Source organism: Jaculus jaculus, chromosome 6, assembly GCF_020740685.1.
Source record: "Jaculus jaculus isolate mJacJac1 chromosome 6, mJacJac1.mat.Y.cur, whole genome shotgun sequence".
Lineage (NCBI taxonomy): Eukaryota > Metazoa > Chordata > Mammalia > Rodentia > Dipodidae > Jaculus > Jaculus jaculus.
In genome coordinates, this window is record NC_059107.1 from 93865243 (window position 1) to 93891178 (window position 25936).

General features: G+C 48.0%; 1 protein-coding gene and 1 pseudogene across 3 annotated transcripts; both read right to left on the reverse strand.

Moving 5' to 3' along the window:
* Positions 1 to 1169: 1169 nt before the first annotated feature.
* On the reverse strand, positions 1170 to 22644 carry LOC101611626 (small cell adhesion glycoprotein). 3 transcript variants are annotated; one of them, XM_045152842.1, is made up of 4 exons: positions 22503 to 22644; positions 21505 to 21583; positions 2656 to 2736; positions 1170 to 1885 (listed from the first exon to the last, which is right to left on the reverse strand). In XM_045152842.1, exons 2-4 carry the CDS (start codon positions 21536 to 21538, stop codon positions 1707 to 1709), a joined length of 294 nt encoding a protein of 97 aa, XP_045008777.1. In that variant the 5' UTR covers positions 21539 to 21583; positions 22503 to 22644; the 3' UTR covers positions 1170 to 1706. The 3 variants fall into 3 exon arrangements, with proteins under 3 accessions (XP_045008777.1, XP_045008779.1, XP_045008778.1); XM_045152844.1 differs by lacking the exon at positions 22503 to 22644 and adding an exon at positions 22317 to 22346; XM_045152843.1 differs by lacking the exon at positions 22503 to 22644 and adding an exon at positions 21897 to 22022.
* On the reverse strand, positions 18867 to 19123 carry LOC123461432 (annotated as a pseudogene).
* Positions 22645 to 25936: the final 3292 nt, after the last annotated feature.

The window sequence follows — 25936 nt, forward strand, 5'->3', positions numbered from 1 at the left end:
CTCACTAAACGTGGCGCTCCAGCTGTTTCTCACATGGGTTCTGGACTGAATTCAGGTCCTCATGTTTTCTCAGCAAGTGCTCTTCACCACCGAGCCATCTCCCCAGCCCTTTGCTCTTGACTCTTACTTGAGTGGGCTTAAATTTGGACAACAGAGGCAGTACATTAATGGCCCAAAAGAGGGCCAGTTTAAATATCTAAGGAGCTAATAATTTGTATCCATATACTATACTTCTTTTTGCTTTATTTTTGGTTATTCGAGATAGGGTCTCACTCTAGCTCTGGCTGATCTGGAGTCCACTATGTAGACTCAGGGTAGCCCTGAACTCACAGTGATCTTCCTACCTCTGCCTCCCGAGTGCTGGGATTAAAGGCGTGCGCCACCATGGCCGGCTCTGTACTACTGCACCTTTTAAGCACACCTCATCTTTTCAGAATTACTAAACTCAAGAAGTTGCCTGGGTTGAAAAAAGCTTTCCTGGTGGGAAAGAAGATGGGCAGATTGTTTGTGGCTCTGTCTGAGTATACATAAGAGACAGCGGAAATTCCGGTCCTTGCCAGAATGGAGGGCCCACCAACTCATCTCCCAGGGTCCGCTTCTGATGATGCTTCTTTGGGTCAAACTTCCTGAATCATCTCCTTCATTTCAAATTCTGGAGAACATTGAACACTTCTAGAACTTCCACCTAGAGTTCTTTTAAAAAAATATTTATTTTTTATTTTTTGTGGTCTTTCGAGGCAGGTCTTGCTTTAGCCCAGGCTGACCTAGAATTCACTAGGTAATCTCAGGGTGGCTTTGAACTCATGGCAATCCTCCTCTCTCTGCCTCCCGAATGCTGAGATTAAAAGCATGCAGTACCACATCTGGCTTATTTTTTTTGGGGGGGGGTGATAGAAGTCAGATAGGATACACCAGGGTCTCCAGTCACTGCAAAAAACTCCAGCCACATGTGCCATCATATGCATCTGACTTTAGTTGGTACTGGGGAATTGAACTTGGGTCTGTAGCTTTCGCAGGCAAGTTAGCTTTCGCCGGCAGGTGCCTTAACAATTAAGCCATCTCTCCAGCCCCTCTTAGAGTTCCTTCTAAGAAACATGCAAATAAGCAAAAGAAAATATCAAAAAAAGTTAAAAAATAAGTAAAAATTTAGTTCTTACAATGGCAATCTGTTTGTTTGTTTCAGTTGAGTTTAATGTGGACAGGAAGAGTGTACACATGAGGTTGTTGGGGAGAATGGAAAGGACGGGCTCAGATTAAGGGAGGTGGCACATACCAGGAGGTGACATCCCCAGTGTTCTCCTATCCTTCCTGGCCTGGCCCCGGGAAAGACCTTCTATGGATAGCTGCATGGGTCTATCACTAGGGGGCCAGAGAGCGGACAGTGTGGACCGGCTAGCCACCTTCCCCACCCCTTTCAACCTAGGAAGGCAGAAACTAAGATGCTCTGGGGCATAGCCCCAGCTTGCTGGCCAGCTGCAGGCACTAGCTCTATTACAAAGGCCTGGTTGAAGACATCATAAGCAACTTTCTCCATGTCCCTGGTCCCTGAGTCAGTGATGTTGGCATCAGGGCTGTGTCCTGGAAGGAGAGTGGATGTGCCCACATCAGTCAGTGTTACTCACTGGCTTCAGATAAAGCTTCCACCTAACTTAGAGCGAGCGTGCCATTGCTGGAGCCAGGCATTAGTCCCTCAGGGCCTGGGGTCATTAGATGAAATATTCTTCCTTCTCTCTGCCCTTGGCTGAGTCACTCTCCATCTGGAGGATGGCACTGGGCTCGCCTTCTGCAGGTTCGTAGGTGACGTAGCTGCCTTTGTTCTTGTACAGGTAAAAGAAGATCAAGGTCACGACCGAGAGCAGGGTGAGGAAGACCACGGTGATAACAACTTGGAAAGGAGAGGGAAAATGAAGACATGTTTAAGGATTGTAGATATCTCTGGAATTCACTGGATTGCCCAAATTAAGCCATTTCCTCACTTGAGCCATCCTCTTGAGTTAGTTAGCTAGCAGCCACGTCCACGTCCACGTTCCTCTCTAGCCCAGCTTCCACGGTATGGCATCCACAGTCTCCTGACACTTCAGCTAAGGACAAAACTCAGCTCCCTCCCAAACCAGTGCCTAGTGATCCTGACGAAAACCAAGAGGGAAATAACTAGCTCAATTCTCCCTCACTTCCTCACACACTCAACAATCCTCATCCTGACCCATGTACTCAGTGCAGTGTCTGTACACACCAATGCCTACTTAAGCCCACACCTAGCTTCTCACCAACCGGCCATGCCTCCAGGTCTTTAAATCTCTCTGTGTGTGAAAAGAGCTACGTGCCACAATGAACCCAGTAATGAACTTGGTCCCTAATGTGGTCTTTCTTACATGAGGAAAATCTTACCCTGTCATACTGGGTTCCAGGCTGTCTTGGGAGTCAGGTGGCTTCTGGCCCTGATGGTTCCCTTGGAGTGTGACACACTGTGTCTCTGCAGTGAGTGCCGTGCTGCGGGACCCTCAGAGTCTGACACACTGTGTCTCTGCAGTGAGTGCCGTGCTGCGGGACCCTCAGAGTCTGACACACTGTCTCTGCAGTGAGTGCCGTGCTGCGGGACCCTTGGAGTATGACACACTGTCACTGCAGTGCTTGCAGTCTGGCACTCTGTATTACCTGCAATGAGTGCTGTGCTGGCTTCTTCAGCTTCTGGGGACAGGGTCTCAGTGGCCCGCAAAATTGGGGTGGTCAGCAGTTCTGGAAAGTTTAGAAAAGCAGAAAATAAAATGAGGTAAATTCTTTTGTTCTGAAGCATTTCTTGGTTTTCAAGTTCTATCACCTCATCTATTCTGAAGTTTATTAGGTCCTACAGAAAACCCAAATAGGAAAGCCTAGAGAGCGGAGAAGAGAATAATCTACTTCCAAAACTGACATTTTGATGAGTTTCACTCTGCCTAATATAATGGTTTAAAAATAGGAGCTTGAAGCTGGGCGTGGTGGTGCACGCCTTTAATCGCAGTACCCAGGAGGCAGAGCGAGGAGGATCGCTGTGAGTTTGAGGCCACCCTGGGACTACATGGTAAGTTCTAGGTCCAGCCTGGGCTAGAGTGAGACCCTACCTTGAAAAACAAACAAACAAACAAACAAAATATATAGGGGCTTGGGGACTGGAGAGATAGCTTAGTGGTTAAGTGCTGGCAAAGCCAAAGAACCCAGGTTCAATTCCCCAGTACCCATGTACAGCCAGATGCACAAGGTGATACACGTGTCTGGAGTTCATTTGCAGTGGCTAGAGGTCCTGATATACCCAAACTTTTATCTCAAAAGTTTGGTTTTCCGATGTAGCATCTCACTCTAACCCAGGCTGACTTGAAATTCCCTATGTAGTCTCAGGGTGGCCTTGAACTCACGGCAATCCTACCTCTGTCTCCTGAGTGCTAGGATTAAAGGCATGTACCACCATGCCCAGCTTCACATAAATATTTTTTTTTTAATAGAGGATTTTGGGCTAGAGAGATGGCTTAGCAGCTAAGTGCTTGCATGTGAAGCCTAAGGACCCTGGTTCAAGGCTCGATTCCCCAGGACCCACGTTAGCCACATGCACAAGGGGGCGCACGTGTCTGGAGTTCGTTTGCAGTGGCTGGAGGCCCTGGAGCGCCCATTCTCTCTCTCTCTGCCTCTTTCTCTCTCTGTCTGTCACTCTCAAATAAATAAACAAATAAATTTTAAAAATGGAGGATTTTGCTTGGTCTGGTGGTACATACCTATAATCCCAGCACTAAAGACTGAGGTATGATGGTTGCTTGTTCAAGGTCTGCCTAGGCTGCATAGGCAGACCCTGTTTCAAACAAAACAAAAAGATCCTAGGTGCTTCTTTTGACCCTGACTTACTGGGTCTCAAATATGATCACATGACCTGTACTACTGTGTGACCTGGGGAGGTGAAGAAGGGACCCTTTAAGTATCAGTTATTCATATGCAAAGGGGAGACTATAGAATCTAACTGTGGTGGCTTGAATTAGGTGTCCCTCGTAGAGTCATGTTTCTTAAATTAAAAATATTTTAGGTATATATATATATAATTTTTTTTTAATTTATTTATTTGAGAGTGACAGACACAGAGAGAAAGACAGATAGAGGGAGAGAAAGAATGGGCGTGCCAGGGCTTCCAGCCTCTGCAAACGAACTCCAGACGCGTGCGCCCCCTTGTGCATCTGGCTAACGTGGGACCTGGGGAACCGAGCCTCGAACTGGGGTCCTTAGGCTTCACAGGCAAGCGCTTAACCGCTAAGCCATCTCTCCAGCCCTATATTTTATTTTTTTTAATTTTTTTGTTTTTTTGACGTAGAGTTTCACTCTAGTTCAGGCTGATCTGAAATTGGCTATGTAGTCTCAGGCTAGCCTTAAACTCATGGCAATTCTTTGCCTCCCAAGTGCTGGGATTAAAGGCGTGAGCCACCCTGCCTGGCTATTTTGAGAGAGAAAAGAAGAGGGAGAGGAGGAGCAGTACAGAGTGGATGTCAGGGCCTCCAGCCACTGCACCACCGTGTGCATCTGGCTTACATGGGTGCTGGGGAATTGAACCTGGGTCCCTCGGCTTAGCAGGAAAATGTCTTAACCACTAAGCTATCTCTCTAGCCCTCATGTCTTATTTTATTTTTTTGGTTTTTCAAGGTAGGGTCTCACACAAGTCCAGGCTGACCTGGAAATTCACTATGTAGTCTCAGAGTGGCCTTGAACTCATGAGGATCCTCCAACCTTTGCCTCCCAAGTGCTGGCATTAAAGACGTGTACCACCATGCCTGGCTATTTTATTTATCTGAGAGAGAGAGGCAGGCAGAGAGAGAGAGAGAGAGAGAGAGAGAGAAAATGGGGATGCTAGGGCTGTCAGCTGCTGCAAATGAACTCCAGATGCATGTAGCACCTTGTGCATCTAGCTTACATAGGTCCTTGGGAATTGAACCTGGGTCTTTTGGCTTTGCACACAAGCACCTTAACCACTAAGCCACCTCTCTAGACAGACTCTTATGTTTTGAATGCTTGGTTCCCCAGCTCGTTGCTATTTGGGAGGCGAAGCCTTGCTGTGGGAGGTGTGTTGCTAGGGGCCAGCTTGGGAGTGTGATAGCCAGAACCCTTGCCAGAGCGCAGCTCACTCTCTTGCTGGTTTCTGTCAGCTTTTGTGGGAAGAAGTGATGTCCAGCCTCTGCTCTACCATTCTCTCCATTACTGCTTTTGGTCAGGTGCTTTGTTCCTGCAATGTGAAGGTAACTGCAACACTACTTCATAGGGTTGTCACATATACAGTCAGGATAAGCCATTATTCAGAATGGATTTCTTTCAAGGTAGGGTGTCACTCTAAGCCAGGCTGACTGACCTAGCACTTCACTCTGTAGTACCAGGCTGTCCTCGAGTTCACAGTGATCCTCCTACCTCTGCCTCCCAACTGCTGCAATTAAAGGTGTGCGCCATCATGCCCGGGAGAGAGAGATAAAAAAAGTGGGCGCACCAGGACCAGACACATGCACCACCTTGTGCATCTGGCTTTACGTGGGCACTAGGGAATCAAACTCGGGCCATTAGGCTTTCCAGGCAAGCCTCTTAACTGCTGGGCCATCTCTCCAGCCCTCATAATGCATTTTATTTATTTGTTTATTTGAGAAAGAGAAGAGAGAGAAAGAAACTGCAAATGAACTCCAGATGCATATGCCACCTTATGCATCTGGCTTTAGATGGGTATTGGGGAATCAAACTTTGGTCCTTTGGCTTTGCCAGCAAGTGCCTTAACCAGTAAGATATCTCTGTAGCCTAGAATGCATTTTTTTTTTTCCCCCCTGAGGTAGGGTTTCACTCTAGCACTAGCTGACCTGGAATTCACTATGTATTCTCAGGGTGGCCTTGAACTCACAGTGATCCTCCTACCTCTGCTTCCCAAGTGCTGGGATTAAAGGTGTGAGCCACCACACCTGGCCAGAATACATTTTTAAATGAGATAAAATACTAAGTGTATGTACATGCATATATACCATATAGTATCACAAAACATTTCATGTTCTACATACTCCTTTAAAAACATTATTTTAAAATAATTTTATTTATTACAGAGAGAGAGAGAGAGAGAGAATGGGCACACCTGGGCCTCCAGCCCTTGCAAACCGACTCCAGATGCATGTGCCACCCTGTGCATCTGGCTTTTCATGGGTACTGGGGAATCAAACTTTGGTCCTTTGGTTTTGCTGGCAAGTGCCTTAACTGCTAAACCATCTCTTCAGCCCATAAATATTATTATTGTTAATTTTTTTTTTTTTTTGGTTTTTCGAGGTAGGGTCTTGCCCTAGCTCAGGCTGACCTGGAATTTACTACACAGTCTCAGGGTGGCCTCGAACTCATGGCCATCCTCCTACCTCTGCCTCCCAAGTGCTGGGATTAAAGGCGTGCACCACCACGCCCAGCTATAAACATTAATTTTGTTTCTTGTAATCCCCTGTCAAAGATCTTTTCCTTCCAGGATAGGCCAAGTACCTTGAAAGGCCCTGAAACAGGGTCTTTCCTACCCTAAAACATTTGTCCTGTATGGGTCTGTTCATCCTTCAGAGTCCAACCCCCAAACTAAAGTTCTTACCCAGAATGAGGACATTACAAAACTTTGATCTCCACAAGTCCCTTGTAAGTGTTTCTACAGGAACTCAGGACACCTCCATCTTTTTAAAATTAGTACTGTGATATAATGGTTTTAAAAGGAAGCAGTCAGGTCAAGGTTACTGCAGGGGGAAGATGTCCTGGGGAAGACAGGCTAGCTGACCCTGGAGCCACCCTAAAGTTTCTTTAGTAAATAACATTTGGAAGCCTGGAGACAGAGGCAGGGGGATTACCATGAGTAATGTAGTGACTAAAACTAATGTAGTGCATTCTAGAACAGTCTAGGCTACAGAGTGAGATACTCTGGAGGCAGAGGCAGGAGAATCGCCAGGAGTTCGAGGCCACCCTAAGACTACATAGTGAATTCCAGGCCAGCCTGGACTAGAGTGAGACCCTACTTCGAAAAACCAAAACCCAAAACAAAACAACAGCACTTGTGTTCTGCCCACACTTTGCCAGGAAATGTATAGACACCCTGGGGACAGAATAGAGCAAGGCATAGGGCCAGCTTCTCAGAGGTCGTCTCTTCCATACCCCACAGTTAACACAGTTCTGAATTACAGAAATCTGAAAAAGGAAACATATTCCCACCCTTAGAAAAATATCCGGCAGAAGGCCTGATAGCACCTTCCAACCAACAGTGACATTTGAGCGGTCCAAAGATGAGATATATTCTTGTACTTTTTTTTTCTTTTGAGGCAGGGTCTCACTCTAGCCCAGGCTGACCCAGAATTCACTCTATAGCACCAGGCTGGACTTGAACTCGCAGTGATCTCCCTATCTCTGCCTCCCGAGTACTGGGATTAAAGGCGTGTGCCACCACGCCCAGCCTCAGATTCTTTTTTTTTTTTTTTGGTTTTTCGAGGTAGGGTCTCACTCTAGCCCAGGCTGACCTGGAATTCACTATGGAGTCTCAGGGTGGCCTCGAACTCATGGCGATCCTCTTACCTCTGCCTCCCAAGTGCTGGGATTAAAGGCGTGCGCCACCTCGCCCGGCCTCAGATTCTTATTTTTGATGAAAATTGTCTTGATTAGAAGTGAAAGCTCCTGGGCCAGGGAGATGACACTGGCCTGCAAAGCCAAAGGACCCAGGTTTGATTCCCCAGGACCCACGTTAGCCAGATGCACAGGTGGTGCATGTGTTTGGAGTTCGTCTACAATGGCTGGAAGCCCTGGTGTGCCCATTCTCTCTCCCTCTTTCTCTCTGTCAACTAAATAAATAAATAATAAAATATTAAGAAAAAAGCTGGTGTGGTGGCACACGCCTTTAATCCCAACACTCGGGAGGCAGAGGTAGGAGGATCACAGTGAGTTCAAGGCCACCCTGAGACTACAGACTGAATTCCAGGTCAGCCTGGACTACAGTGAGACCCTACCTCAAAAAAAAAAAAAAAAAAGTGAAAGCTCTCTGGAACCCTCATCTCAAAGCAGGGCACACAGAGCCCCAGGATAGCAGCAGAGATTCAAAAACTAATGCTGCCAATATTTTTATTTGGATTGTTACTGTATTTATTGGGGCTCTGGTTACAAAGTTCTATAAGCGGTGCATGGTCTGTCCCATTCCTGATTTTCCTGTAAGTCCTCTTATTTTCAATAATGTGATTTCAGAATGTGAGTCATTTTAAAAATGCACATAAACTTTTCTAGCAGAAATGTCTAGAGGAGATGTTGCCAGAGACTTAGAAATAGTGTCAGAAAACTGTGTAGCTCAAGGTGGCAAAGAAATTTGAAAGGCAATTTGAAAAACGTCTTATTTAGGACATCTGAGGAGATCGCTCAGCTGGTAAAGTGCTTGTCTTGCAAGTATGAGCTTGCTCCTCGGTCCTTAGGTGAAAATTTCAGGCATACTAGCGTCTGCCTATAATCTTGGCACTGGGGAAGAGATGGTGGCCAGTGAGAGACCCTGTCTCAAAAAGAAGTGGACAATGTACTGAGGAATGGCATACCTAAGGTTGCTGTCCAGCCTCCCACACACACCTGCACTCACACATGTACACGTGTCCACACACATGCAAACACACATACACATGCATGCAGCACCCCCCCCCCAACACCACCACATTATACCTAGAACAGGACAAGGAAAGGGCTAGATTTGATGTCCGGGCCTGAAGTGCCAGGTTGGAGGTTAGACCAAGCAGCATTCCTGCAGGCCCCTCTGTCTCTATCTCCTACCAGACAGTGGTTGTATACTCAGGAGCTTCGAGAGCCTTGAGGACAGGGGAAGTGACTCACACCTGTGATCGCAGCTCTTGGGAGAAAGTCTGTGAGATAGGTTTGAAGGCCAGAGGTCAATATTGGGTGTCTTCTATCACTCTCCACCTTTTTTTGGGGGGGGGGAGTTTGAGGTAGGGTCTCACTTGAGCCCAGACTGGCCTAGCATTCACTATGTAGTCTCAGGGTGGCTTCGAACTCACCGCAATCCTCCTACTTCTGCCTTCTGAGTGCTGGGATTAAAAGTGTGCACATCCATGCCTGGCTACCACCTTTTTTTTTTTTTTTTTTTGAGACAAGGTCTCCCACTGAATCTAGAGCTCATTGATTGGGCTGGATAACCTAGCCAGAAAGCCCCAAGGATCATCTTGTCACTGCCTCCCCAGTGCTGGGATTACAGGAAGCCAGTATTTTACATAGATACTGGGAATCCAAGGGTTGCAGGGATGGCTTAACTATTAAGGCAGGTGCCTGCAAAGCCAAAGTTTGATGACACATGACCCACATAAGCCAGATGCACAAGGTGGCACATGCACCTGGAATGCATCTGCCGAGACTGCAGCCCTGGTGTGGCCATTTTCACTCTCTATCTGCCTCTTCTTTATCTCTCTCTCAAATAAATAAATAAACAAAATAAAAAGATACTGGGAATCCAAACACAGGTTCTAATGCTTGCATAGCAAGCACTTAACCCACAGAGCCATCTACTGGCACAGTACATTTTATAGTCAAAATTTTATTTCTTTGTAAGCAGAGAGAGGGTGAGGGAGAGAATGTGAATGAGAACGGGTGTGCCACTGCAAATGAACTCCAGGCACGTGCACTACTTTGTGCTTCTGGCTTTAGGTGGGTACTGGGGAATCAAACCCAGGCCATCAGGCGTTGCAAACAAGCACATTTAGCCACTGAGCCATCTCTCCAGACCCCAGATATGTATTATTAATTAATTAATTTTTTTGAGGCAGGGTATCTTACTGTAGCCCAGGATGACCAGAATCTCATTCTGTAGTCCCATGCTCTCAAACTCACAGCAATCCTCCTATCTCTGCCTTCCAAGTGCCAGGATAAAAGTCATGCGCCAACACTCTAAGATAGTATTTTATTTATTTATTTATTTTTTGTTTTTTTGAGGTAGGGTCTCACTCTAGCTCAGGCTGACCTGGAATTCACTATGTAGTCTCAGGGTGGCCTTGAACTCATGGTGATCCTCCTGGCTCTGCCTCCTGAGTGCTGGGACCCCCACACCCGTGCGTGTGCCACCACGCCTGGTTAAGAAAGTGTTTTAATTTTTTAAAAATTTGTTTGTTTGTTTATTTATTTGAGAACGACAGAGAGAAGGAGGCAGAGAGAGAGAGAGAGGGAGAATGGGCGCGCCAGAGCTTCCAGCCTCTGTAAACAAACTCCAAATGTGTGCACCCTTGTGCACCTGGCTAATGTGGGTCCTGGGGAATTGAGCCTCGAACCAGGGTCTTTAGGCTTCACAGGCAAGTAAGTGCTTAACTGCTAAGCCATCTCTCGGGCCCAAGATAGTATTTTAAAGTAATGCTTCTAAACCCTAGTGTATATAATAGGGTTGCAGGATCTTATTAAAATGCAGTAGATGGAGGAATGGCAGACTGGAATCCCCAATATCAAACTTTTTAAAAAAACTTAAAAAAAAATGCATTCATTTATCTGCAAGGGGAGAGAGAATGAAAGAGAGAAAAAGAATGGGCTTGCCAGGGCCTCTAGCCACTGCAAATGAACTCCAGATGCATGGGCCACTTTATGCATCTCACTTTATGTAGGTACTGGGGAATCAAGCCTTGGTTGTTGGGTTTTTCAGGAAAGCACCTTAACTATTAAGCCATCTACAGCTCCAATATCTAACTTTTTTTTTTTTTTTTTTTGAGGTAGGGTCTCACTGTAGTCCAAGTTGATCTGGAACTCACTATGTAACCTCATGGTGGCCTTGAACTCACAGTGATCCTCCAACCTCTGCCTCCTGAGTGCTGGGATTAAAGGCGTATGCCACCATGCCCGGCTTTTCAAGGTACCGTCTCACTCTAGCCTAGGCTGATCTGGAATTCATTATGTAGTCTCAGGGTGGCCTCAACCTCATGGAAATCCTCCTACCTCTGCTTCCCAAGTGCTTGGATTAAAGCACACACCAACATGCCTGACTAATATCGAACTTTTGAAACCCGAGTTCACCATGCCGTAAGGAATCACTGTTTAGTATAGTGAAGGATGAAAATCCATGTGATGCCCACTAGGTGGCGCAAGTGTCTAGGGTTCAGTTGCAATGGCTGAGGCCCTGGCACACCAATTCTCTCTCTTTAAAAAATCCTTTTTTTTTTTTTTTGGAGGTAGGGTCTCACTCTGGTCCAAGCTGAACTGGAATTAACTATGTAGTCTTAGGGTGGCTTTGAAATCTTGGTGATCCTCCTAACACTGCCACCCAAGTGCTGGGATTAAAGGCATGTGCCACCACACCTGGCTTTTTTTTTCCGGTTTTTCAAGGTAGGGTCTCACTCTAGCCCAGGCTGACCTGGACTTCACTATGTAGTCTCAGGGTGGCCTCGAACTCATGACGATCCTCCTACGTCTGCCTCCCAAGTGCTGGGATTAAAGACATATGCCACCATGCGCAGACAATATTGAATTTTTGAAACCCTGAATTCACCATGTCCTGAGGAAGCCCAGTCTAGTGTAGTGAAGGATAGTGTAGAAAGTCTATGGGATGCCCACTAGGTGGCGCAAGTGTCTGGAGTTCAATTGCAATGGCTGAGGCCCTGGCACACCAATTTTCTCTCTCCTCTCTCTCTCTCTCTCTCTGTCTCTCTCTTGCTATCTCTAATTTTTTTTTTAAATGATTTTGGGGCTGGTAAAATGGGTCAGTGGTTAAGGCATTGGCTTGTAAACCCTAACGATCTGTATTAAATTCCCTAGGACCCATGTAAAGCCAGATGCACAGAGTGGCACTTGCATTTGGAGTTCATCTGCAATGGTTAGAGGCCCTGGCATGCCAATTCTCTCTTTCTGCTTGCAAATAAATAAAAATATTTATATATATATATAAAAAGCCCAGAGCTGGAGGGATGGCTTAGCAGTTAAGGCATTCGCCTGCAAAGCCAAAGGACCAAGGTTCAACTCTCTAGGACCCATGTTAGCCAGATGCACAAGAGGGTGCACACATCTAGAGTTCATTTGCAGTGGCTAGAGGCCCTGGCATACCCATTAAAAAAAAAAAAAGTCCATGTGGGGGGAGACCAAGCTCCTAGCCTCAGCTGAAAGCAGCACCAACTGGCAGACATGTGGAGAAGGCCATTCTGGACCTTTCGGTGGATTTCAGCCCCGTGAGGGAGCACAGGGGACACCAGAGAGATGCCCAGCCAGCTCAGAGTCACCAGAAACAACCAGTTTTATTTGCAGGGCTGAGGACCGAACCTGAAGCCTGGCATATGGCAGCTGAGCGCTCTACCACGGACACAGCTGTACACTCAACAAACGTCCCTAGTCATGAGTTTGGAGGTGCTTGTCACACAGCACCTCAACTCAAACAGACTGGTCTCTTCAGAGACGGCCTCACTCTGTAGCCGAGACGGTCTTGACCTCACTTTGTAAACTCGGCTGGCCTTCAATTCATGACAATCCACCTGCCTCAGCCTCTGGGTGCTGGGATTATAGGTGTGAGCCACCATGCCTGGCTGAAGAGACAGATATGCTAAGGGATATGTTTGACGGTGTCACGGACACCAGGTTGAGGAAGGTGGAGATAAGGGCAGAGGCAGGGGCCGCCTTTTTCTTTTCATAATTTTTATTTATCTACTTGCAAGAAGGGGGGAGATTAAAAGAGAGAGAAGAATGGGTACACTAGGGCATCCAGCCATTGCAAATGGACTAGAGATGCATGCACCACTTTGTGCATCTGGCTTTAAGTGAGTTCTGGCGAGTTGAACCTGGGCTGGCAGGCTTTGCAAGCAAGCATTTCCCCTCGCCCCATGCTTTTTTATAATTTGCATGAAAGCCTTGATTGGCCCTAGCAACAGCTAAGTGAGAAAGTAGCTGGACTGACAGCAGTGGATATGGGATGGAGTCCCAGGTGACACCAGTGTCTTTGGCCTGGAAACGGGCTTGGAGAGGAACATGACTGCTTATCAGATATCCAAGTACAGATGTCAAGACTAGAATTTTGGTGAAGAGCACTGATTAAAATTTTTTTTTGTTGTTTAATTTATTTATTTGAGAGCGACAGAGAAACAGGGAGGGGGGTAGAGAGAGAGAATGGGCATGCCAGGGCCTCCAGCCACTGCAAATGAACTCCAGACACATGTGTCCCCTTGTGCATCTGGCTAACGTGGGACCTGGGGAACCGAGCCTCAAACCGGGGTCCTTAGGTTTCACAGGCAAACGCTTAAACGCTAAGCCATCTCTCCAGCCCTAAATTTTTTTTTTTTAAAAAGCTGGGCATGGCATCCCAGCACTCGGGAGGCAGAGGTAGGAGGATCACCATGAGTTTAAGGCCACCCTGAGACTACATAAATTCCAGGTCAGCTAGAATGAGACCCTACCTCAAAAAATCACAAATAAATAAGTACTAATAATTAAAAAAAAAAGTGCTGGGTGTGGTGGTTCACACCTTTAATCCTAGCACTCACTCAGAAGGCTGAGGTAGGCCAGCTGGGGCTACAGAGTGTGTTCCAGGTCAGCTTGGGCTAGAGTGAGACCCCACCTGGGTGGGGGGAAACAAAAACAAAAATCATTAAGAAAATGGGATGGGGAGATAGCTCAGTGTTAGATAGCCTGTGTAGCATGCATGAGACCCTGGTTCTGATCCCAACACTGGAACAAATACATAAATGAGATTTAAAGAGTCACCGGCATCTGGAAGACAGGGGCTGGATGAGATCATCCACACAGCGGGCACAGACAAAGGACCTCAGGACCGGAGCCAAGGAGCCGGGAGCAGCCGCCAAAGACATCAAGCACCAGGACACTCACTGCATTTCACCACAGGGCTCACAAATGACCTTTGCAAGACACGTTCTGGTCAAGTGCTGAATATAAAACTGTGGTTTAGGGTGGATTCAAGAAAGAAATGGCAGAAGGAACTGGAGACAGAATATAAATAAACTCTTTCAAAAAGTTTTTCTGTAAAGATGACCAAAGAAACTGACTTGTCGTTGGAAACTGGGGGAGGGGACAATTCCAGATTTTTAAATCTTTTTTTGTTTTGTTTTTCGAGGTAGGGTCTCACTGTAGCCCAGGCTGATCTGGAATTGACTATGTATTCTCAGGCTGGCCTCGAACTCACTGCGATCCTCCTACCTCTGCCTCCCAAGGGCTGAGATTAAAGGCATGTGCCACCATGCCTGGCCTAGTTTTGAGTATTTCAAGGTAGGGTCTTGCACTAACCAAAGATGACCTGGAATTCACTATGTAGTCTCAAGGGTGTGCCACCATGCCTGGGTTTTGTTTTTGATTTTAGAATGAAGAAATGAAAGTAGGATTGTGTTAAGGACAGAAATGAAAAGAGGAATCAACTGATGATACATGAGAGTGGCTGGAGTCATGTCCTTGAAAGGACTGGATTTCATGTAGAAAAAAGAGTTCTGCTACAAGACAGCAGACAGATGGCCCACCGTAATTACAGAAAAGTAGGACCTGGCCATGGACACAGATAATAGGGAGATAGTGGGGAGTGGGACCCAGGGCAGCTCTCTTCTGAGAACCTTAATCTGCTCAAGGACATAGGATACAAGATCATAAAGGGAACTGGCAGTGCTATATGAGTATAGCCACAAAAATTTGGTAAAACTGTCTAAAATATTTTTGTGGGCAAATCCAGCTGGCTATAAGGACAAAGTGGGGCAGTAAAAGTATATGGGAGGCTGAGGTAGGAGGATCACTATGAGTTTGAGGCCAGACTGAGGCTACGTAGGGGATTTGAGGTCAGCCTGGGCTACAGGGAGACCCTACCTCAAGACAAACAAACAAACAAAATGGCCCAGCGTGGTGGCGCACGCCTTCAACCCCAGCACTTGGGAGGCAGAGGTAGGAGGACGGCTGTGAGTTTGAGGCCACCCTGAGACTACATAGTGAATTCCAGGTCAGCCTGGGCTACAGTGAGACCCTACCTTGAAAGGTAGGCCAGCCCTAGAGTGAATTCAGGAACAGTCTGGGCTATAGCATGATCCTACCTTGAAAGATCAAAAACAGAAAAAAATAAGACTGGAGTGTTGGACGGGGAGAGCTCAGCAGCTAAGAGGGTCTTCCCTCAAAAGCATGAAGGATGGAGAGGGCCCACGAGTGTCTGAGCTGGGTTCCTCAGTCCCTGCATGAACAGCTGGGCACGACAGTGCGTGTCTGTAACCCCGGTTCTGTGGAGAGCAGAGACTAGAGAATCCTGGGCAGGTTCAGAGAAGAGGCTCCGGCTCAAGGAAACGCACAGATTACTGATGGGGGTGGGGGACATCTGACCCTCTCCTCTGGCCTCCACAGGGGCATGCATGCACACATCTGCACACCACACACATGCATATGCCACACATACTCTACACACATGCTTCAAAGGAAAAAGAACCTAGTGATGACAGTCTAGACAGAGGCTCTTCCTTTGGGATTTGGCCTTGGATGTTTTTGAATGGACAGTTACATCAAATCAAGTCAAGCCTTCGGAGTGCTGAGCTATTACAGGCATGCTACACCATGACTGGCCACTCATTACTTCTTAAATGAAAATAGACATTAACAACAAAGTAAACCAAGTTCAAGGAGCCTGATGCTGAAGGGGAGGAGTGGGGCTGGAGTTGTGCCTCAGTGGTGGTGTATGGGCTTAGCATGGACAAGGACCTGGATTTAACCCTGGTGTCCAATCTCCCCCCAAAGGGAGGGGCAATGGATAATAACTTTCCCATATGGTCTCCTCTTCCTAAGTTCCCTTCTGCTAATTTGAAATTATAAACAAAGAAATAATAATGTTATTCTCCATTTTCCTGTCTTAGGTTCCAAAAGATTGCAGTGATATCACCATAGGTGGGCCCGGACAGCAAGGCCACAAGATTACAGGCTCCAGCCAGATCCTAACCACCACCAACGTCCTCCACTCCCCCTTCTTTTTGTTGACCCAGATACTGGTTGGTTTCTTTGTGGCTCTTATTCCCAGGTTGTGCTAAATCTCTTATCAAGGAGGCATCAGATCCGTTGCCGTTGCCACCTACGGCTGCCAACCTGCTTGTTTGCTTTAGACCTGCCCAGCAAAAGGGCTGCTCCCACAATCCTCCTTTCCTTGGGAACGGGCTCTGGAATTCTGTCCCTTTCTCCTTCCTTCTTTCGTGTGTACCAATGGACAGAGGGGTGGTTGAGACTTTAGGAGCAGTAGACCGTGATAAGAAAGGCACAGGCTTGGGAGTAAGTTGGACTTGGCACTCAGCGCTGCCTCTGCTGTGATTAGCTGCATGATGAGAAATATGCTTAATCACTGACAAGTTCTTAACTTCCCTGAGCGCAGCTTTGCCTTGGTAAATGAGAATAAAGCCCGCTTCACAAAGTTGTGGTGACAAACGCCATATGAGCAGGACTGAGTTTCTTTTTTTAAAAAACAAAACAAAACAAACCTCTTTCTTTTTATTTAATTTATTTGAGAGAGAGAGAGAGAGAATGGGCACACCACTGTGGGTCCCTGGGAATCGAACCTGGGTCCTTTGGCTTTGCAGGTAAACACCTTAACCACTAAGCCATCTCTCCAGCCCAAGTGTCTTTAAAAATATTTATTTTTAATTAATTTATTTATTTGAGAGAAAGAGGTGGATAGAGAGAGAAAGAGAATGGGCACACCAGGGCCTCCAGCTGCTGCAAAGGAACTCTGGGTCCTGGGCTGATGGCACATGCCTATAATCTCAGTATTTGGGAGGCTGAGGTAGAAGGATCAACATGAGTCCAAGGCCAGCCTGGGCTGCAAGGTGAGTTCCAGGTTATCCTGGGTTAGTGAGATCCTGCTTAAAAAAAACAAACAAATGGGGGCTGGAGAAATGGTTTAGTGGTTAAGGCGCTTGCCTAAGAAGCCTAAGGACCCAGGTTCAATTCTCCAGGTCCCATGTAAGACAGATGCTGCCTGGAGTTTGTTTGCAGTGGCTAGAGGCCCTGGCACTCCCATTCTCACTTGCTCTCTCATCTCTCTGTATCAGATAAATAAATAACAATGAATCTTTAAAAACAGAACAAAACAACAACAACAAAAAATTGAAGCCAGGCATGATTTAATCCCAGCACTCGGGAGGCAGAGGTAGGAGGATCACCCTGAGCTCGAGGTCATCCTGAGACTACATAGTTCATTCCAGGTCAGCCTGGGCCACAGTGAGACCCTACCTCGAAAACAAACAAACAAACAAATGGTTAGAGCGATGGCTCAGCTATTAAGGTGCTGCTTTTCTGCAAAGCCTAACGACCCTGGATCCATTCCCCAGTACCCGTGTAAATCCAGATGCACAAAAGTTGTGCAGGCAACTGTAGTACGTTTGCAGAGGCTAGAGGCCCTGCCAAGCCCATTCTCATTCATTCTCTCTCATCCCTCTATTTCTCTCTGTTTGCAAATAAATAAAAAACAAACAAAAAAAGAAGAACCGCCCCCCATCACCACTTTATACCTTTTAGGATTGTTACTGCCAACAAATGTTGGCAAGGATGCAGATTAACTGAACTCTTAAAAAATGTATTTATTTATTTGCAAGTAGAGAGAGAGACAGGAGAGAAAGAGAGAAAGAGAATGGGAATGCCAGGGCTTCTAGCCACTGAAAATGAACTCCAGATGCATGTGCCCCTTGTGCATCTGGCTTTATGTGAGTATTGGGGAATTGAACCTGGGTCTTTTGGCTCCACAGGCAAACACCTTAACCACTAAGCCATCTTTCCAGCCCCTTGAACTTTTTAAAAATATTAATTAATGAAGTTATTTGAGAGAGAGAGAGGGAGAAGCAGACAAAGAGAGATGGAGAATGGGCATGCAAGGGCTCTAGCCACTGCATACAAACTCCAGACATATGATCCATCTTGTGCATCTGGTTTTATGTGGGTACTGGGGAATTGAACCTGGGTCCTTTGGCTTTGCCAGCAAGCACCTAAACAACTAAGCCATCTCTCCAGCTCTTCTTTAAGTTTTTTGAGGTAGGGTCTCACTCTAGTCCAGGCTGACCTGAAATTCACAATGGAGTCTCAGGCTGGCCTCGAACTCACGGTGATCCTCCTACCTCTGCCTTCCAAGTGCTGGGATTAAAGGTGTGCATCATCACGCTCAGCCTCAGAAATTCAACTTTAGTGCATAGCTTGGAGTGGTGTGGTTGCTATAAAAAATAGTGAGGTAGTTCCTCAAAACAAATTAAATATAGAATCACCACATAACATGGATACCAATTCTGGATCTAAAAGAATTGAAAGGAGGGCTGAGGAGGTAGCTAAGGGATTAAAGGCATTTGCATGCAAAGCCTCACAGCCCAGGTTCTATTCCCTAGTTCCCACATAAAGCCAGATGTACAAAGTGGTGCATATATCTGCAGTTTGTTTACAGCAGCAAGAGACCCTGGTGCACCCATTCTCATTTTCTCTCTCTTCTTGGAAATAAAAACATTAAAAAAAAAAAAAAAAAAGCATTGGGGGCTCTCTATTCCGCACTTCCTTCTATGAATCTAACAAAGTCTTTCTAAATCTTAAAGCAACAACAACAAAAAAGTAGGTCTGGAGGGATGGCTTAGTCATTAGGTCACTTGCCTGCAAAGCCTAAGGACCCAGGTTTGATTCCCCAGTACCCACATAAGCCAGATGCACAAAGTGGTGCATGCTTCTGGTATTTATTTGTAATGGCTAGAGGCCCTGGCATGCCCATTCTCTCTATCTGCCTCTCTCTCTCTCGCAAACAAATAAATAAACATATATATTTTTTGTACCTCAGATACTTTTATTCATAGAAAACGGAACTCAAAGTCCCGCATTCCCACCTAACACAGCTTGCTTACATCTACAGGCCAACTGACTCTTCGTCTCCAGTGGACTCGGGGAGCTGGTTAGTGATGATCATGGGCAGCTGCAGGCCTGGAGCCTTTCAAAGCTTTACTTCTTTTATCAGCACTCCTGATTTTATAAATGATCATGGGCATCAACCCTACTCCTCCCCAAATTTCTTGATAGACCTGGGTATATATAGCAGGGCTTCAGAGAGACCCACACATTCTTCATAAAGCTTTGAAATATCTTAGCAAAACCAAAGGCTCAGGCCACACTGGACCCGCACAACAGACTGCCAAAGGTAGCATGCAGGCATCGCCAAACATAAGTATTTTTAAAAAAGAATTGAAAGGGCTGGAGAGACGGCTTAGCAGTTAAGCACTTGCCTGTGAAGCCTAAGGACCCCGGTTTGAGGCTCGGTTCCCCAGGTCCCACATTAGCCAGATGCACAAGGGGGCGCATGCGTCTGGAGTTCGTTTGCAGAGGCTGGAAGCCCTGGCGTGCCCATTCTCTCTCTCTCCCTCTATCTGTCTTTCTCTCTGTGTCTGTCGCTCTCAAATAAATAAATAAAAATTTTAAAAAAAAGAATTGAAAATCTAATCTTGAGCTGGGCAAGGTGGTGCACGCCTTTAAACCCAGCACTTGGGAGGCAGAGGTAGGAGGACTGTCATGAGTTCGAGGCCACTCTGAGACTACATAGTGAATTCCTGTTCTGCCTGGGCTAGGGCAGGACCCTACCTAGAAAAAAAAAAAATACCCTCCAGACAAAAAAATGGCCTTGATATCCATGACCTCATAGTGCCTGACACTACCTACACAAGACCATCATAAGAGGAGGAAAAGATCATGACATCAAAATAAAAGAGAGACTTATTGAGATGGGGAGGGGATATGATGGAGAATGGAATTTCAAAGGGGAAAAGGGGGGAAGGGAGGGGATTATCATGGGATTTTTTTTTATAATTATGGAAAATATTTTAAAAAATGGAGAGCCGGGTGTGATGGCGCATGCCTTTAATCCCAGCACTCGGGAGGCAGAGGTAGGAGGATTGCCGTGAGTTCGAGGCCACCCTGAGACTCCATAGTGAATTCCAGGTCAGTCTGACCTAGGTGAGACCCTACCTTGAAAAACAAAAACAAAAACAGAAACAAAAAATGGAGAAAAAATAAAATTAAATTAAATTAAAAAAAGAAATAAAACATAAAAAAAAGAAAAGAAAATAGAGACTTGAATGGATATTTACATGCCCTTGCATTCCAAGGATCCCTCAGCAGATGAATGGATAAACAAAACATACACGCACACAAAGGAATATTAGTAACTCAGACTTAAGACAGAAGGAAAATTTGGCCTATGCGAAAACATGGGTGAGCCTTATTGGTGTTATGCAAATGAAATAAGCAGACACAAAAGGGCAAATATTGACCCGATCCTCAGCTAGACAATTTGTTATGTCCCTCTGCCTGTATAAATAGGGGCCTTCTGTCCATGTCTCGTCTCTTACCCCTTCTCCCTGGACAGCTAAAAGTCTAGACTGTGTGCCTCCTCAGTCACAAGAGACACTGACTTAGACGTCTATGCTGGAGTCCTCACTCACGGTTAGAATGCTGCTTCTAACAACTCATGAGAAACTGCCCATGTGAAAACACAGAACATACACCAAGGGTTTGTCTGACTCTCCCCCTGCCTAGAACCAGCTAAAGTAATCAATATGACTATCTGACAGTTTGTCTGACCCCTGATTATGAAGTGAAAGGTGATGGGCTGGAGATATGGCTCAGTGGTTAAAGGCCGTGGCTTGTAAAGTCTGATGGCCTGGGTTCGATTCCCCAAGCAAAGCCAGGTGCACAAAGTGGCCCATGTGTCTGGTGTTCCTTTGCAGCGGTGAGTGGCTCTGGTGTGCTCATTCTCTCTCTTTCAAATAAATAAATAAATAAATAAATAATTTTCTTTTTTTTTTAACAGGCAATGAAAGGTTGCGAATCTTTTTGGGTATGCCACAGCATACCTCAGGTGAACTACAGTTTTGTTAAAGCAAAGGAATCTTTTAAAATAATTAATTTATTTATCTGAGATAGTTGTGGGGGGGTGGGAATGGAGGGAGAGAATGGGCACACCAGGGCCTCTCTAGCCACTGCAAACAAACTCCAGTGGCATGTGCCACCTTGTGCATGTGGCTTTATGTGGCTACTATGGCATCAAACTCAGATCCTTAGGCTTTGCAGGCAAGCGCCGTAAGTGATCCACCTCTCCAGCCCCGGAACTGCAGAGCTCTCTGGTAATGGGTCTGAATCCTTAGATTAGTAGTATTACAAAGCAAGATCCATATCCAAGGTTACAGGGCCATCATCACACCTGGCTCCCAGTATATCTGTGTTTTGTTTTTCACGTTTAAAATGTTTTTATTTCCCAGTTATCTTTAAGATCCCCTTTTCAAGTTTAATTACGGGGTTTGCTGTCTCACCCCGGCATTATTAAAGGGGTAAATGAAAAGCGTCGCCTTTACACTTATAAAAGCCTTATGGTAGTGCCAGCAACTGGCTAAGTCTGCACTTCAAAGCATAAACCATGAGGTAGGGCGCACTCTAGTAGCTTCTTCCCAGACAGGGAACCCGAGGGGCTTCCCATGGGTGCAGAGCCCTCAAGGAACTCCAGAACGGGTCCAGGGGGTGGGGTCAAGAACGGCCTTCACTTACCTGCGGGAGAAGGCGTGGTCGGGGGGCCGGTCATCCTGCTGCGGGCGGAGTGTCTTCAGGGAGGGGAGGGGGCGTCGATCTGTGGGTGGGACAGAATGAGCTGGGGGGGGGGGGTCCTAAGACTCCAGGGCCTGGAGATGCCAAGGAAGGCCTGCGTTCCCGGAGTCCTGAAGCCTAACTTCCTCCTTTGCCCTGAACATGGTCCTCCCTGCTGCTTATCTTTGGGTCTCCCCAGGATCACCCCGCGTTCCAGGTGCAGATCTTCCCCCCAGAACAGAGCCGAGCTCACGGGTCACCAGGCGACCCCACACCTGCCTAAGAGACCCATCTCGGGGCCGGAGGAGGAGGAGGTCAGCAACCAAGCAGTTTAGCCAAAGCCCGACCTCCGCTACCTGGGTCACCTGGGCCGAGAGTTGGGGCGCTCGGAGCCATCCGCTAGGTGTCAGGAGAGGCCCGGGACCCGCGCCCCGACTTCCCGACGGGCTGGGGTCGGGGGATGTAGTGTGTGTCGGGGTGGCGTGGGGGTGGGGGGGGAGCGGAGGCGGCGGCCCCGTCAAGCCAGCCAGGTTCGGGCGCCCGGGCCGCCTCCCCGGTGGCCCTCGCCGGCCAGCGCGCCGTCCACGCCCGGGCCCCGACCCTGCGGCCGGCCCGCCCCGGCCCGAGCCCTTCCTGCGCGCCTGCCCGGCGGACGTCGAGGGTCGCGCGGCGGGCCGGGCCGGGCCGGGCCGGGCCGGGCCGGGTCGGGTCGGGTCGGATCGGGTCGCGCGCGGTCCCCGGGCCGCTCCCCGCCCCCAGCGCGAGCCCCGCGTTACCGGCGCGGCGGGGCGGCTGCGGGTACGTCCCGGGACGCCGAGCCGCGGCCGAGCGAGCGCTCGCTCGGGGGTTTCGGTTCCGGCGGCGGCTCGGGCGCGTGTGGGCAGCCGGGCTCGCCGGGTCCTCGGCCGCCCGCCCGGGTCCCTCCTCCTCCTCCTCCTCCGCCTCCGCCCCGGCGCGCTCACCTTTCCTGTCCGACGACGGGCCGCGGGGCTGGGCTGGGCTGGGTCGGACGCCGCTCCCTCCGCGCGTCCCTTTGAACTCGGCGGGGGGCAGGAACGGCGCAGATTGGCCGGAGCCCGGGAGAGGCCGGGCCGCGGCCTCGGGGAGCCGGGGACCCCGCGCGCCCGACGGGAGCCCGCCGAGCGAGCGCCCCGCGTGGGGGCGGGGGGCGGGCGGCCGGGGTGGGGCAGGAAAGCGGACAGAACCGCCCTCGGCAGGTTCCGTGTGGGTTCCCGGGGAGGAAAGGCTGCCTTTCCCCTTTCCCCGGGGGGGTCACCGTGCCCTCCATCCGGAGCCGCTTCCTCCCTGGCCCCCGGGGTCACCCTCGGCAGAAGGGACGAGGTCGGGACGCAGGGCCGGTCCTCGTGTCCGTCCCCCCCCTCCCCCGGGATTGCTGTCGACTTGAGGTTTTCAGCGAATGCGCAGTTAGTTTCGTGCAAAGTTTACCGACGTTGCAAATCCTTTACGCTAATAGGTCTGCTGTCCGAGGCTGGGGTTTTAGGCAAGGTGACTTTCAAGGCACTCCCTCTTGGGAGGCTCGCAGGTGAGGTGGGGAGACAGGTGAGGCCCCCAGTGGACCTTCCTTGCTCGACCTTCATCTTGACGCGGTGGGAAGCAGACAGGGGTCTGTCTTTGCAAATTATTAAACACCTCCAAACTCGCGGCTGCTTCACCCCTAAAATGGGGGACTGCAAGTGGCAATTCCTGTAAAGCCATTTCACAACCCTAGTCCCAGCACTGGGCAAGCAGCTTATTTAAATATTCATCAGTGCCATGTTTTAGTTGCTGTTTGACTCACTTGGTAGCAGGAAATGCTCCCAAGTTAAGCAGAGGAACTCTCGGTGACTAAGAGGATATAACGAGGCCTCTGGAATTGGCTCAGCTGAGAAACTGTGGACACGTTATTTCTGCTTCGTCTTTCTCTGTGGGGCAAAACCTGTTTTCTTCCACAGTGTTACTGTGGGCATGGGATACATTAGAACTCACCCGGAGATGCCAGCTCGTGTTATCAGGGCTGCCCGCTTAGGCTTGGGCCTCATGGTTTGGGAATCCTTACTTCTGCACGTCAACAGGACGATTTGGGGGTGTTCATCTGGGAAAGAATGAGAACCATAATAACTAGAAAAATGAAGCCATAAATAAAATCATGAAGGAATGAAATGGCTTTCATTCCTAAGCCATTAGTTGATAAAAACAGAGGAGAAAAAAATAAACTTGAGAATTTCCTCAAGTTTTTCCTCATATATAATATGAGGGAGAATGAAAGAAAATAGGCACACCAAGCCCTCTGGCCACTGCACACAAACTCCAGATGCATGTGCCACTTTGTGTGGCTAATTTACACAGGAATGGGGGAATTGAACTCTGACCAGCATGCTTTACAAGTAAGAGCCTTTAACCACTGAAGAATCTCTCCAGTATATTATAGGGCTTTTTATTTATTTATTTGAGAGAGGGAGAGAGAGAAAGAGAATGGGCACTTGGGGGGGCCTCCAGCCACTGCAAACGAACTCCAGACACGTGCGCCCCCTTGTGCATACTGCTAACGTGGGTCCTGGGGAATTGAGCCTCGAACCTGGGTTCTTAGGCTTCACAGGCAAGCGCTTAACCGCTAAGCCATCTCGCCAGCCCCCTCTCCAGTATATTATATATGCCTGGTTCTACTTATACTTTTAAAAGGCAAAACTGGCCAATGATAGTGCATGCCTTTGCTCCCAGCACTCAGAAGGCAAATGTAGGAGAATCACTGTGAGTTTTGAGGGCAGCTTGGGCTAGAGTGAGACTCAATCTGGAAAAAACAAACAAACAAACAAACAAACGTATAAACTTGCAGAAAAATTGGATCCAATATGCACATGTTCAGCACCATGCAAAATCAGGAATTTTATAACAGTTGTATACTATGCTTATTTTATTTTACTTATTTATTTTCTGAGGTGAGGTCTCACTCTGGAACTCAGTCTGTAGTCCTAAACTGGCTTTACCTCTGCCTCCCAAGTGCTGAGATTGAATGCTTTTATATATTTTTATTTACTTATTTGAGAGAGAGAGAGAGAGAATGGGTGCCTCTAGCCACTGCAAACAAACACCAGATGCATGTGCCACCTTGTTCATCTGGTTTTATGTGGGTATTGGGGAACTGAACTTGGATTCTTTGGCTTTGCAAACTGCTAATTCATCTCTCCAGCCCTCTTATTTTATTGTTTTTTTTTTTTTTTGTTTTTTGTTTTTTTTGAGGTAAGGTTTCGCGCTAGCCCAGGCTGACCTAGAACTCTGTAGTCCCAGGCAGGCCTCAAATTTATAGCAATCCTCCTGCCTCAGCCTCCCCAGTACTGAGATTAAAGGTGTGCGCCACCACGCCTGGCTATTATGCTCTTTTTTTTGTCCTGGATATGTCACGTTACCAGAGTTCTCTGCAGCACGGAGTAGCCTCCAATTTTCAGTCCCTTGCCTTTGCCCCTGAATGCTGAGATTACGGCACCCAAGGAGGGTCCTCTGCAGCCTCACCCAGTGTATCAGTGCTGGCCTTAGATTGCCGTGGGCAGGGACTGGAAAATGCACCTGCACCTGGTCCTATCTTGAGATGCTTATGGGCGGGGTGGTGAGCCTCCAGCCTTCTCCAAAGATAAAATGCTAAGCTCCAGAAACTCGAGCAGGCATCCTTTTGTCAACAGATCTCCAGGGACCTCAGGGTTAGGAAAGGAGATACTCATCTGCACCTCCTCGTTCATTGGCTTTCCGCCCTGTCCTGTGCTGCTGCCAGATGGCCTTCTTCTAAGCCCTAGCCCTTTTCCTGGAGAATGTTTCCACTTTGTAAATCAGGGCAAGTGCTTCGGTTCCCAGCTGAGACTGCCCACCATGTTCCTTGCCTCCTTGGAGCCGAGTAGGGTCACACAGAAAGGGAGGGCCTTCTGCCAAGCTCACAGCAGCAAATGTCCCACTCCAGCTGCGCCCCTGTTGCAGCAGTTACTGCTTTTCTCCTTCATCAGACCCTAACTCCCTGCAGGTCGGCTCTGGCTTACTCCCTGATGAGGGCCCACGGCCTGGGGGGAGAAGGTCAGCAAAGCCTGATGGTGAGAATGCAGAGGGCCTTGCATTGGGAGGGCCCGCGTTCCCCGCCTCTCCCCCGGCTGTCCTAGGCCCTCATCTTCCTCCCAGCAGTGAATCTGAACGCCACAGGAGGAGAGTTTTCCAAGAGAGCTAGTAAAAGCAGAGTTTTTATGTTTTGACAATCCCTCCTGTCCCAGGGGGCATGCACCCTCCTCCTCCTCAGTACTGCTGTGTAGATAACCTGTAAAGGACACTTTCCTTCTCTTTCTCTTTCTTCTTTTTCTCTTAATGTTTACTTATTTGTGAGAAAGAGGCAGAGAGAGAATGAAAGAGAGACACAGAATGG

Coding starts and splice junctions, on each gene's coding strand:
- LOC101611626 (XM_045152842.1), bottom strand. CDS start 21,538: ATGACCGGCCCCCCGACCACGCCTTCTCCCGCAG. Junction 2,737..21,504: donor GACCACGCCTTCTCCCGCAG/GTAAGTGAAGGC, acceptor TAAACTTTCCAG/AACTGCTGACCACCCCAATT. Junction 1,886..2,655: donor CAGCACAGCACTCATTGCAG/GTAATACAGAGT, acceptor CTCCTTTCCAAG/TTGTTATCACCGTGGTCTTC.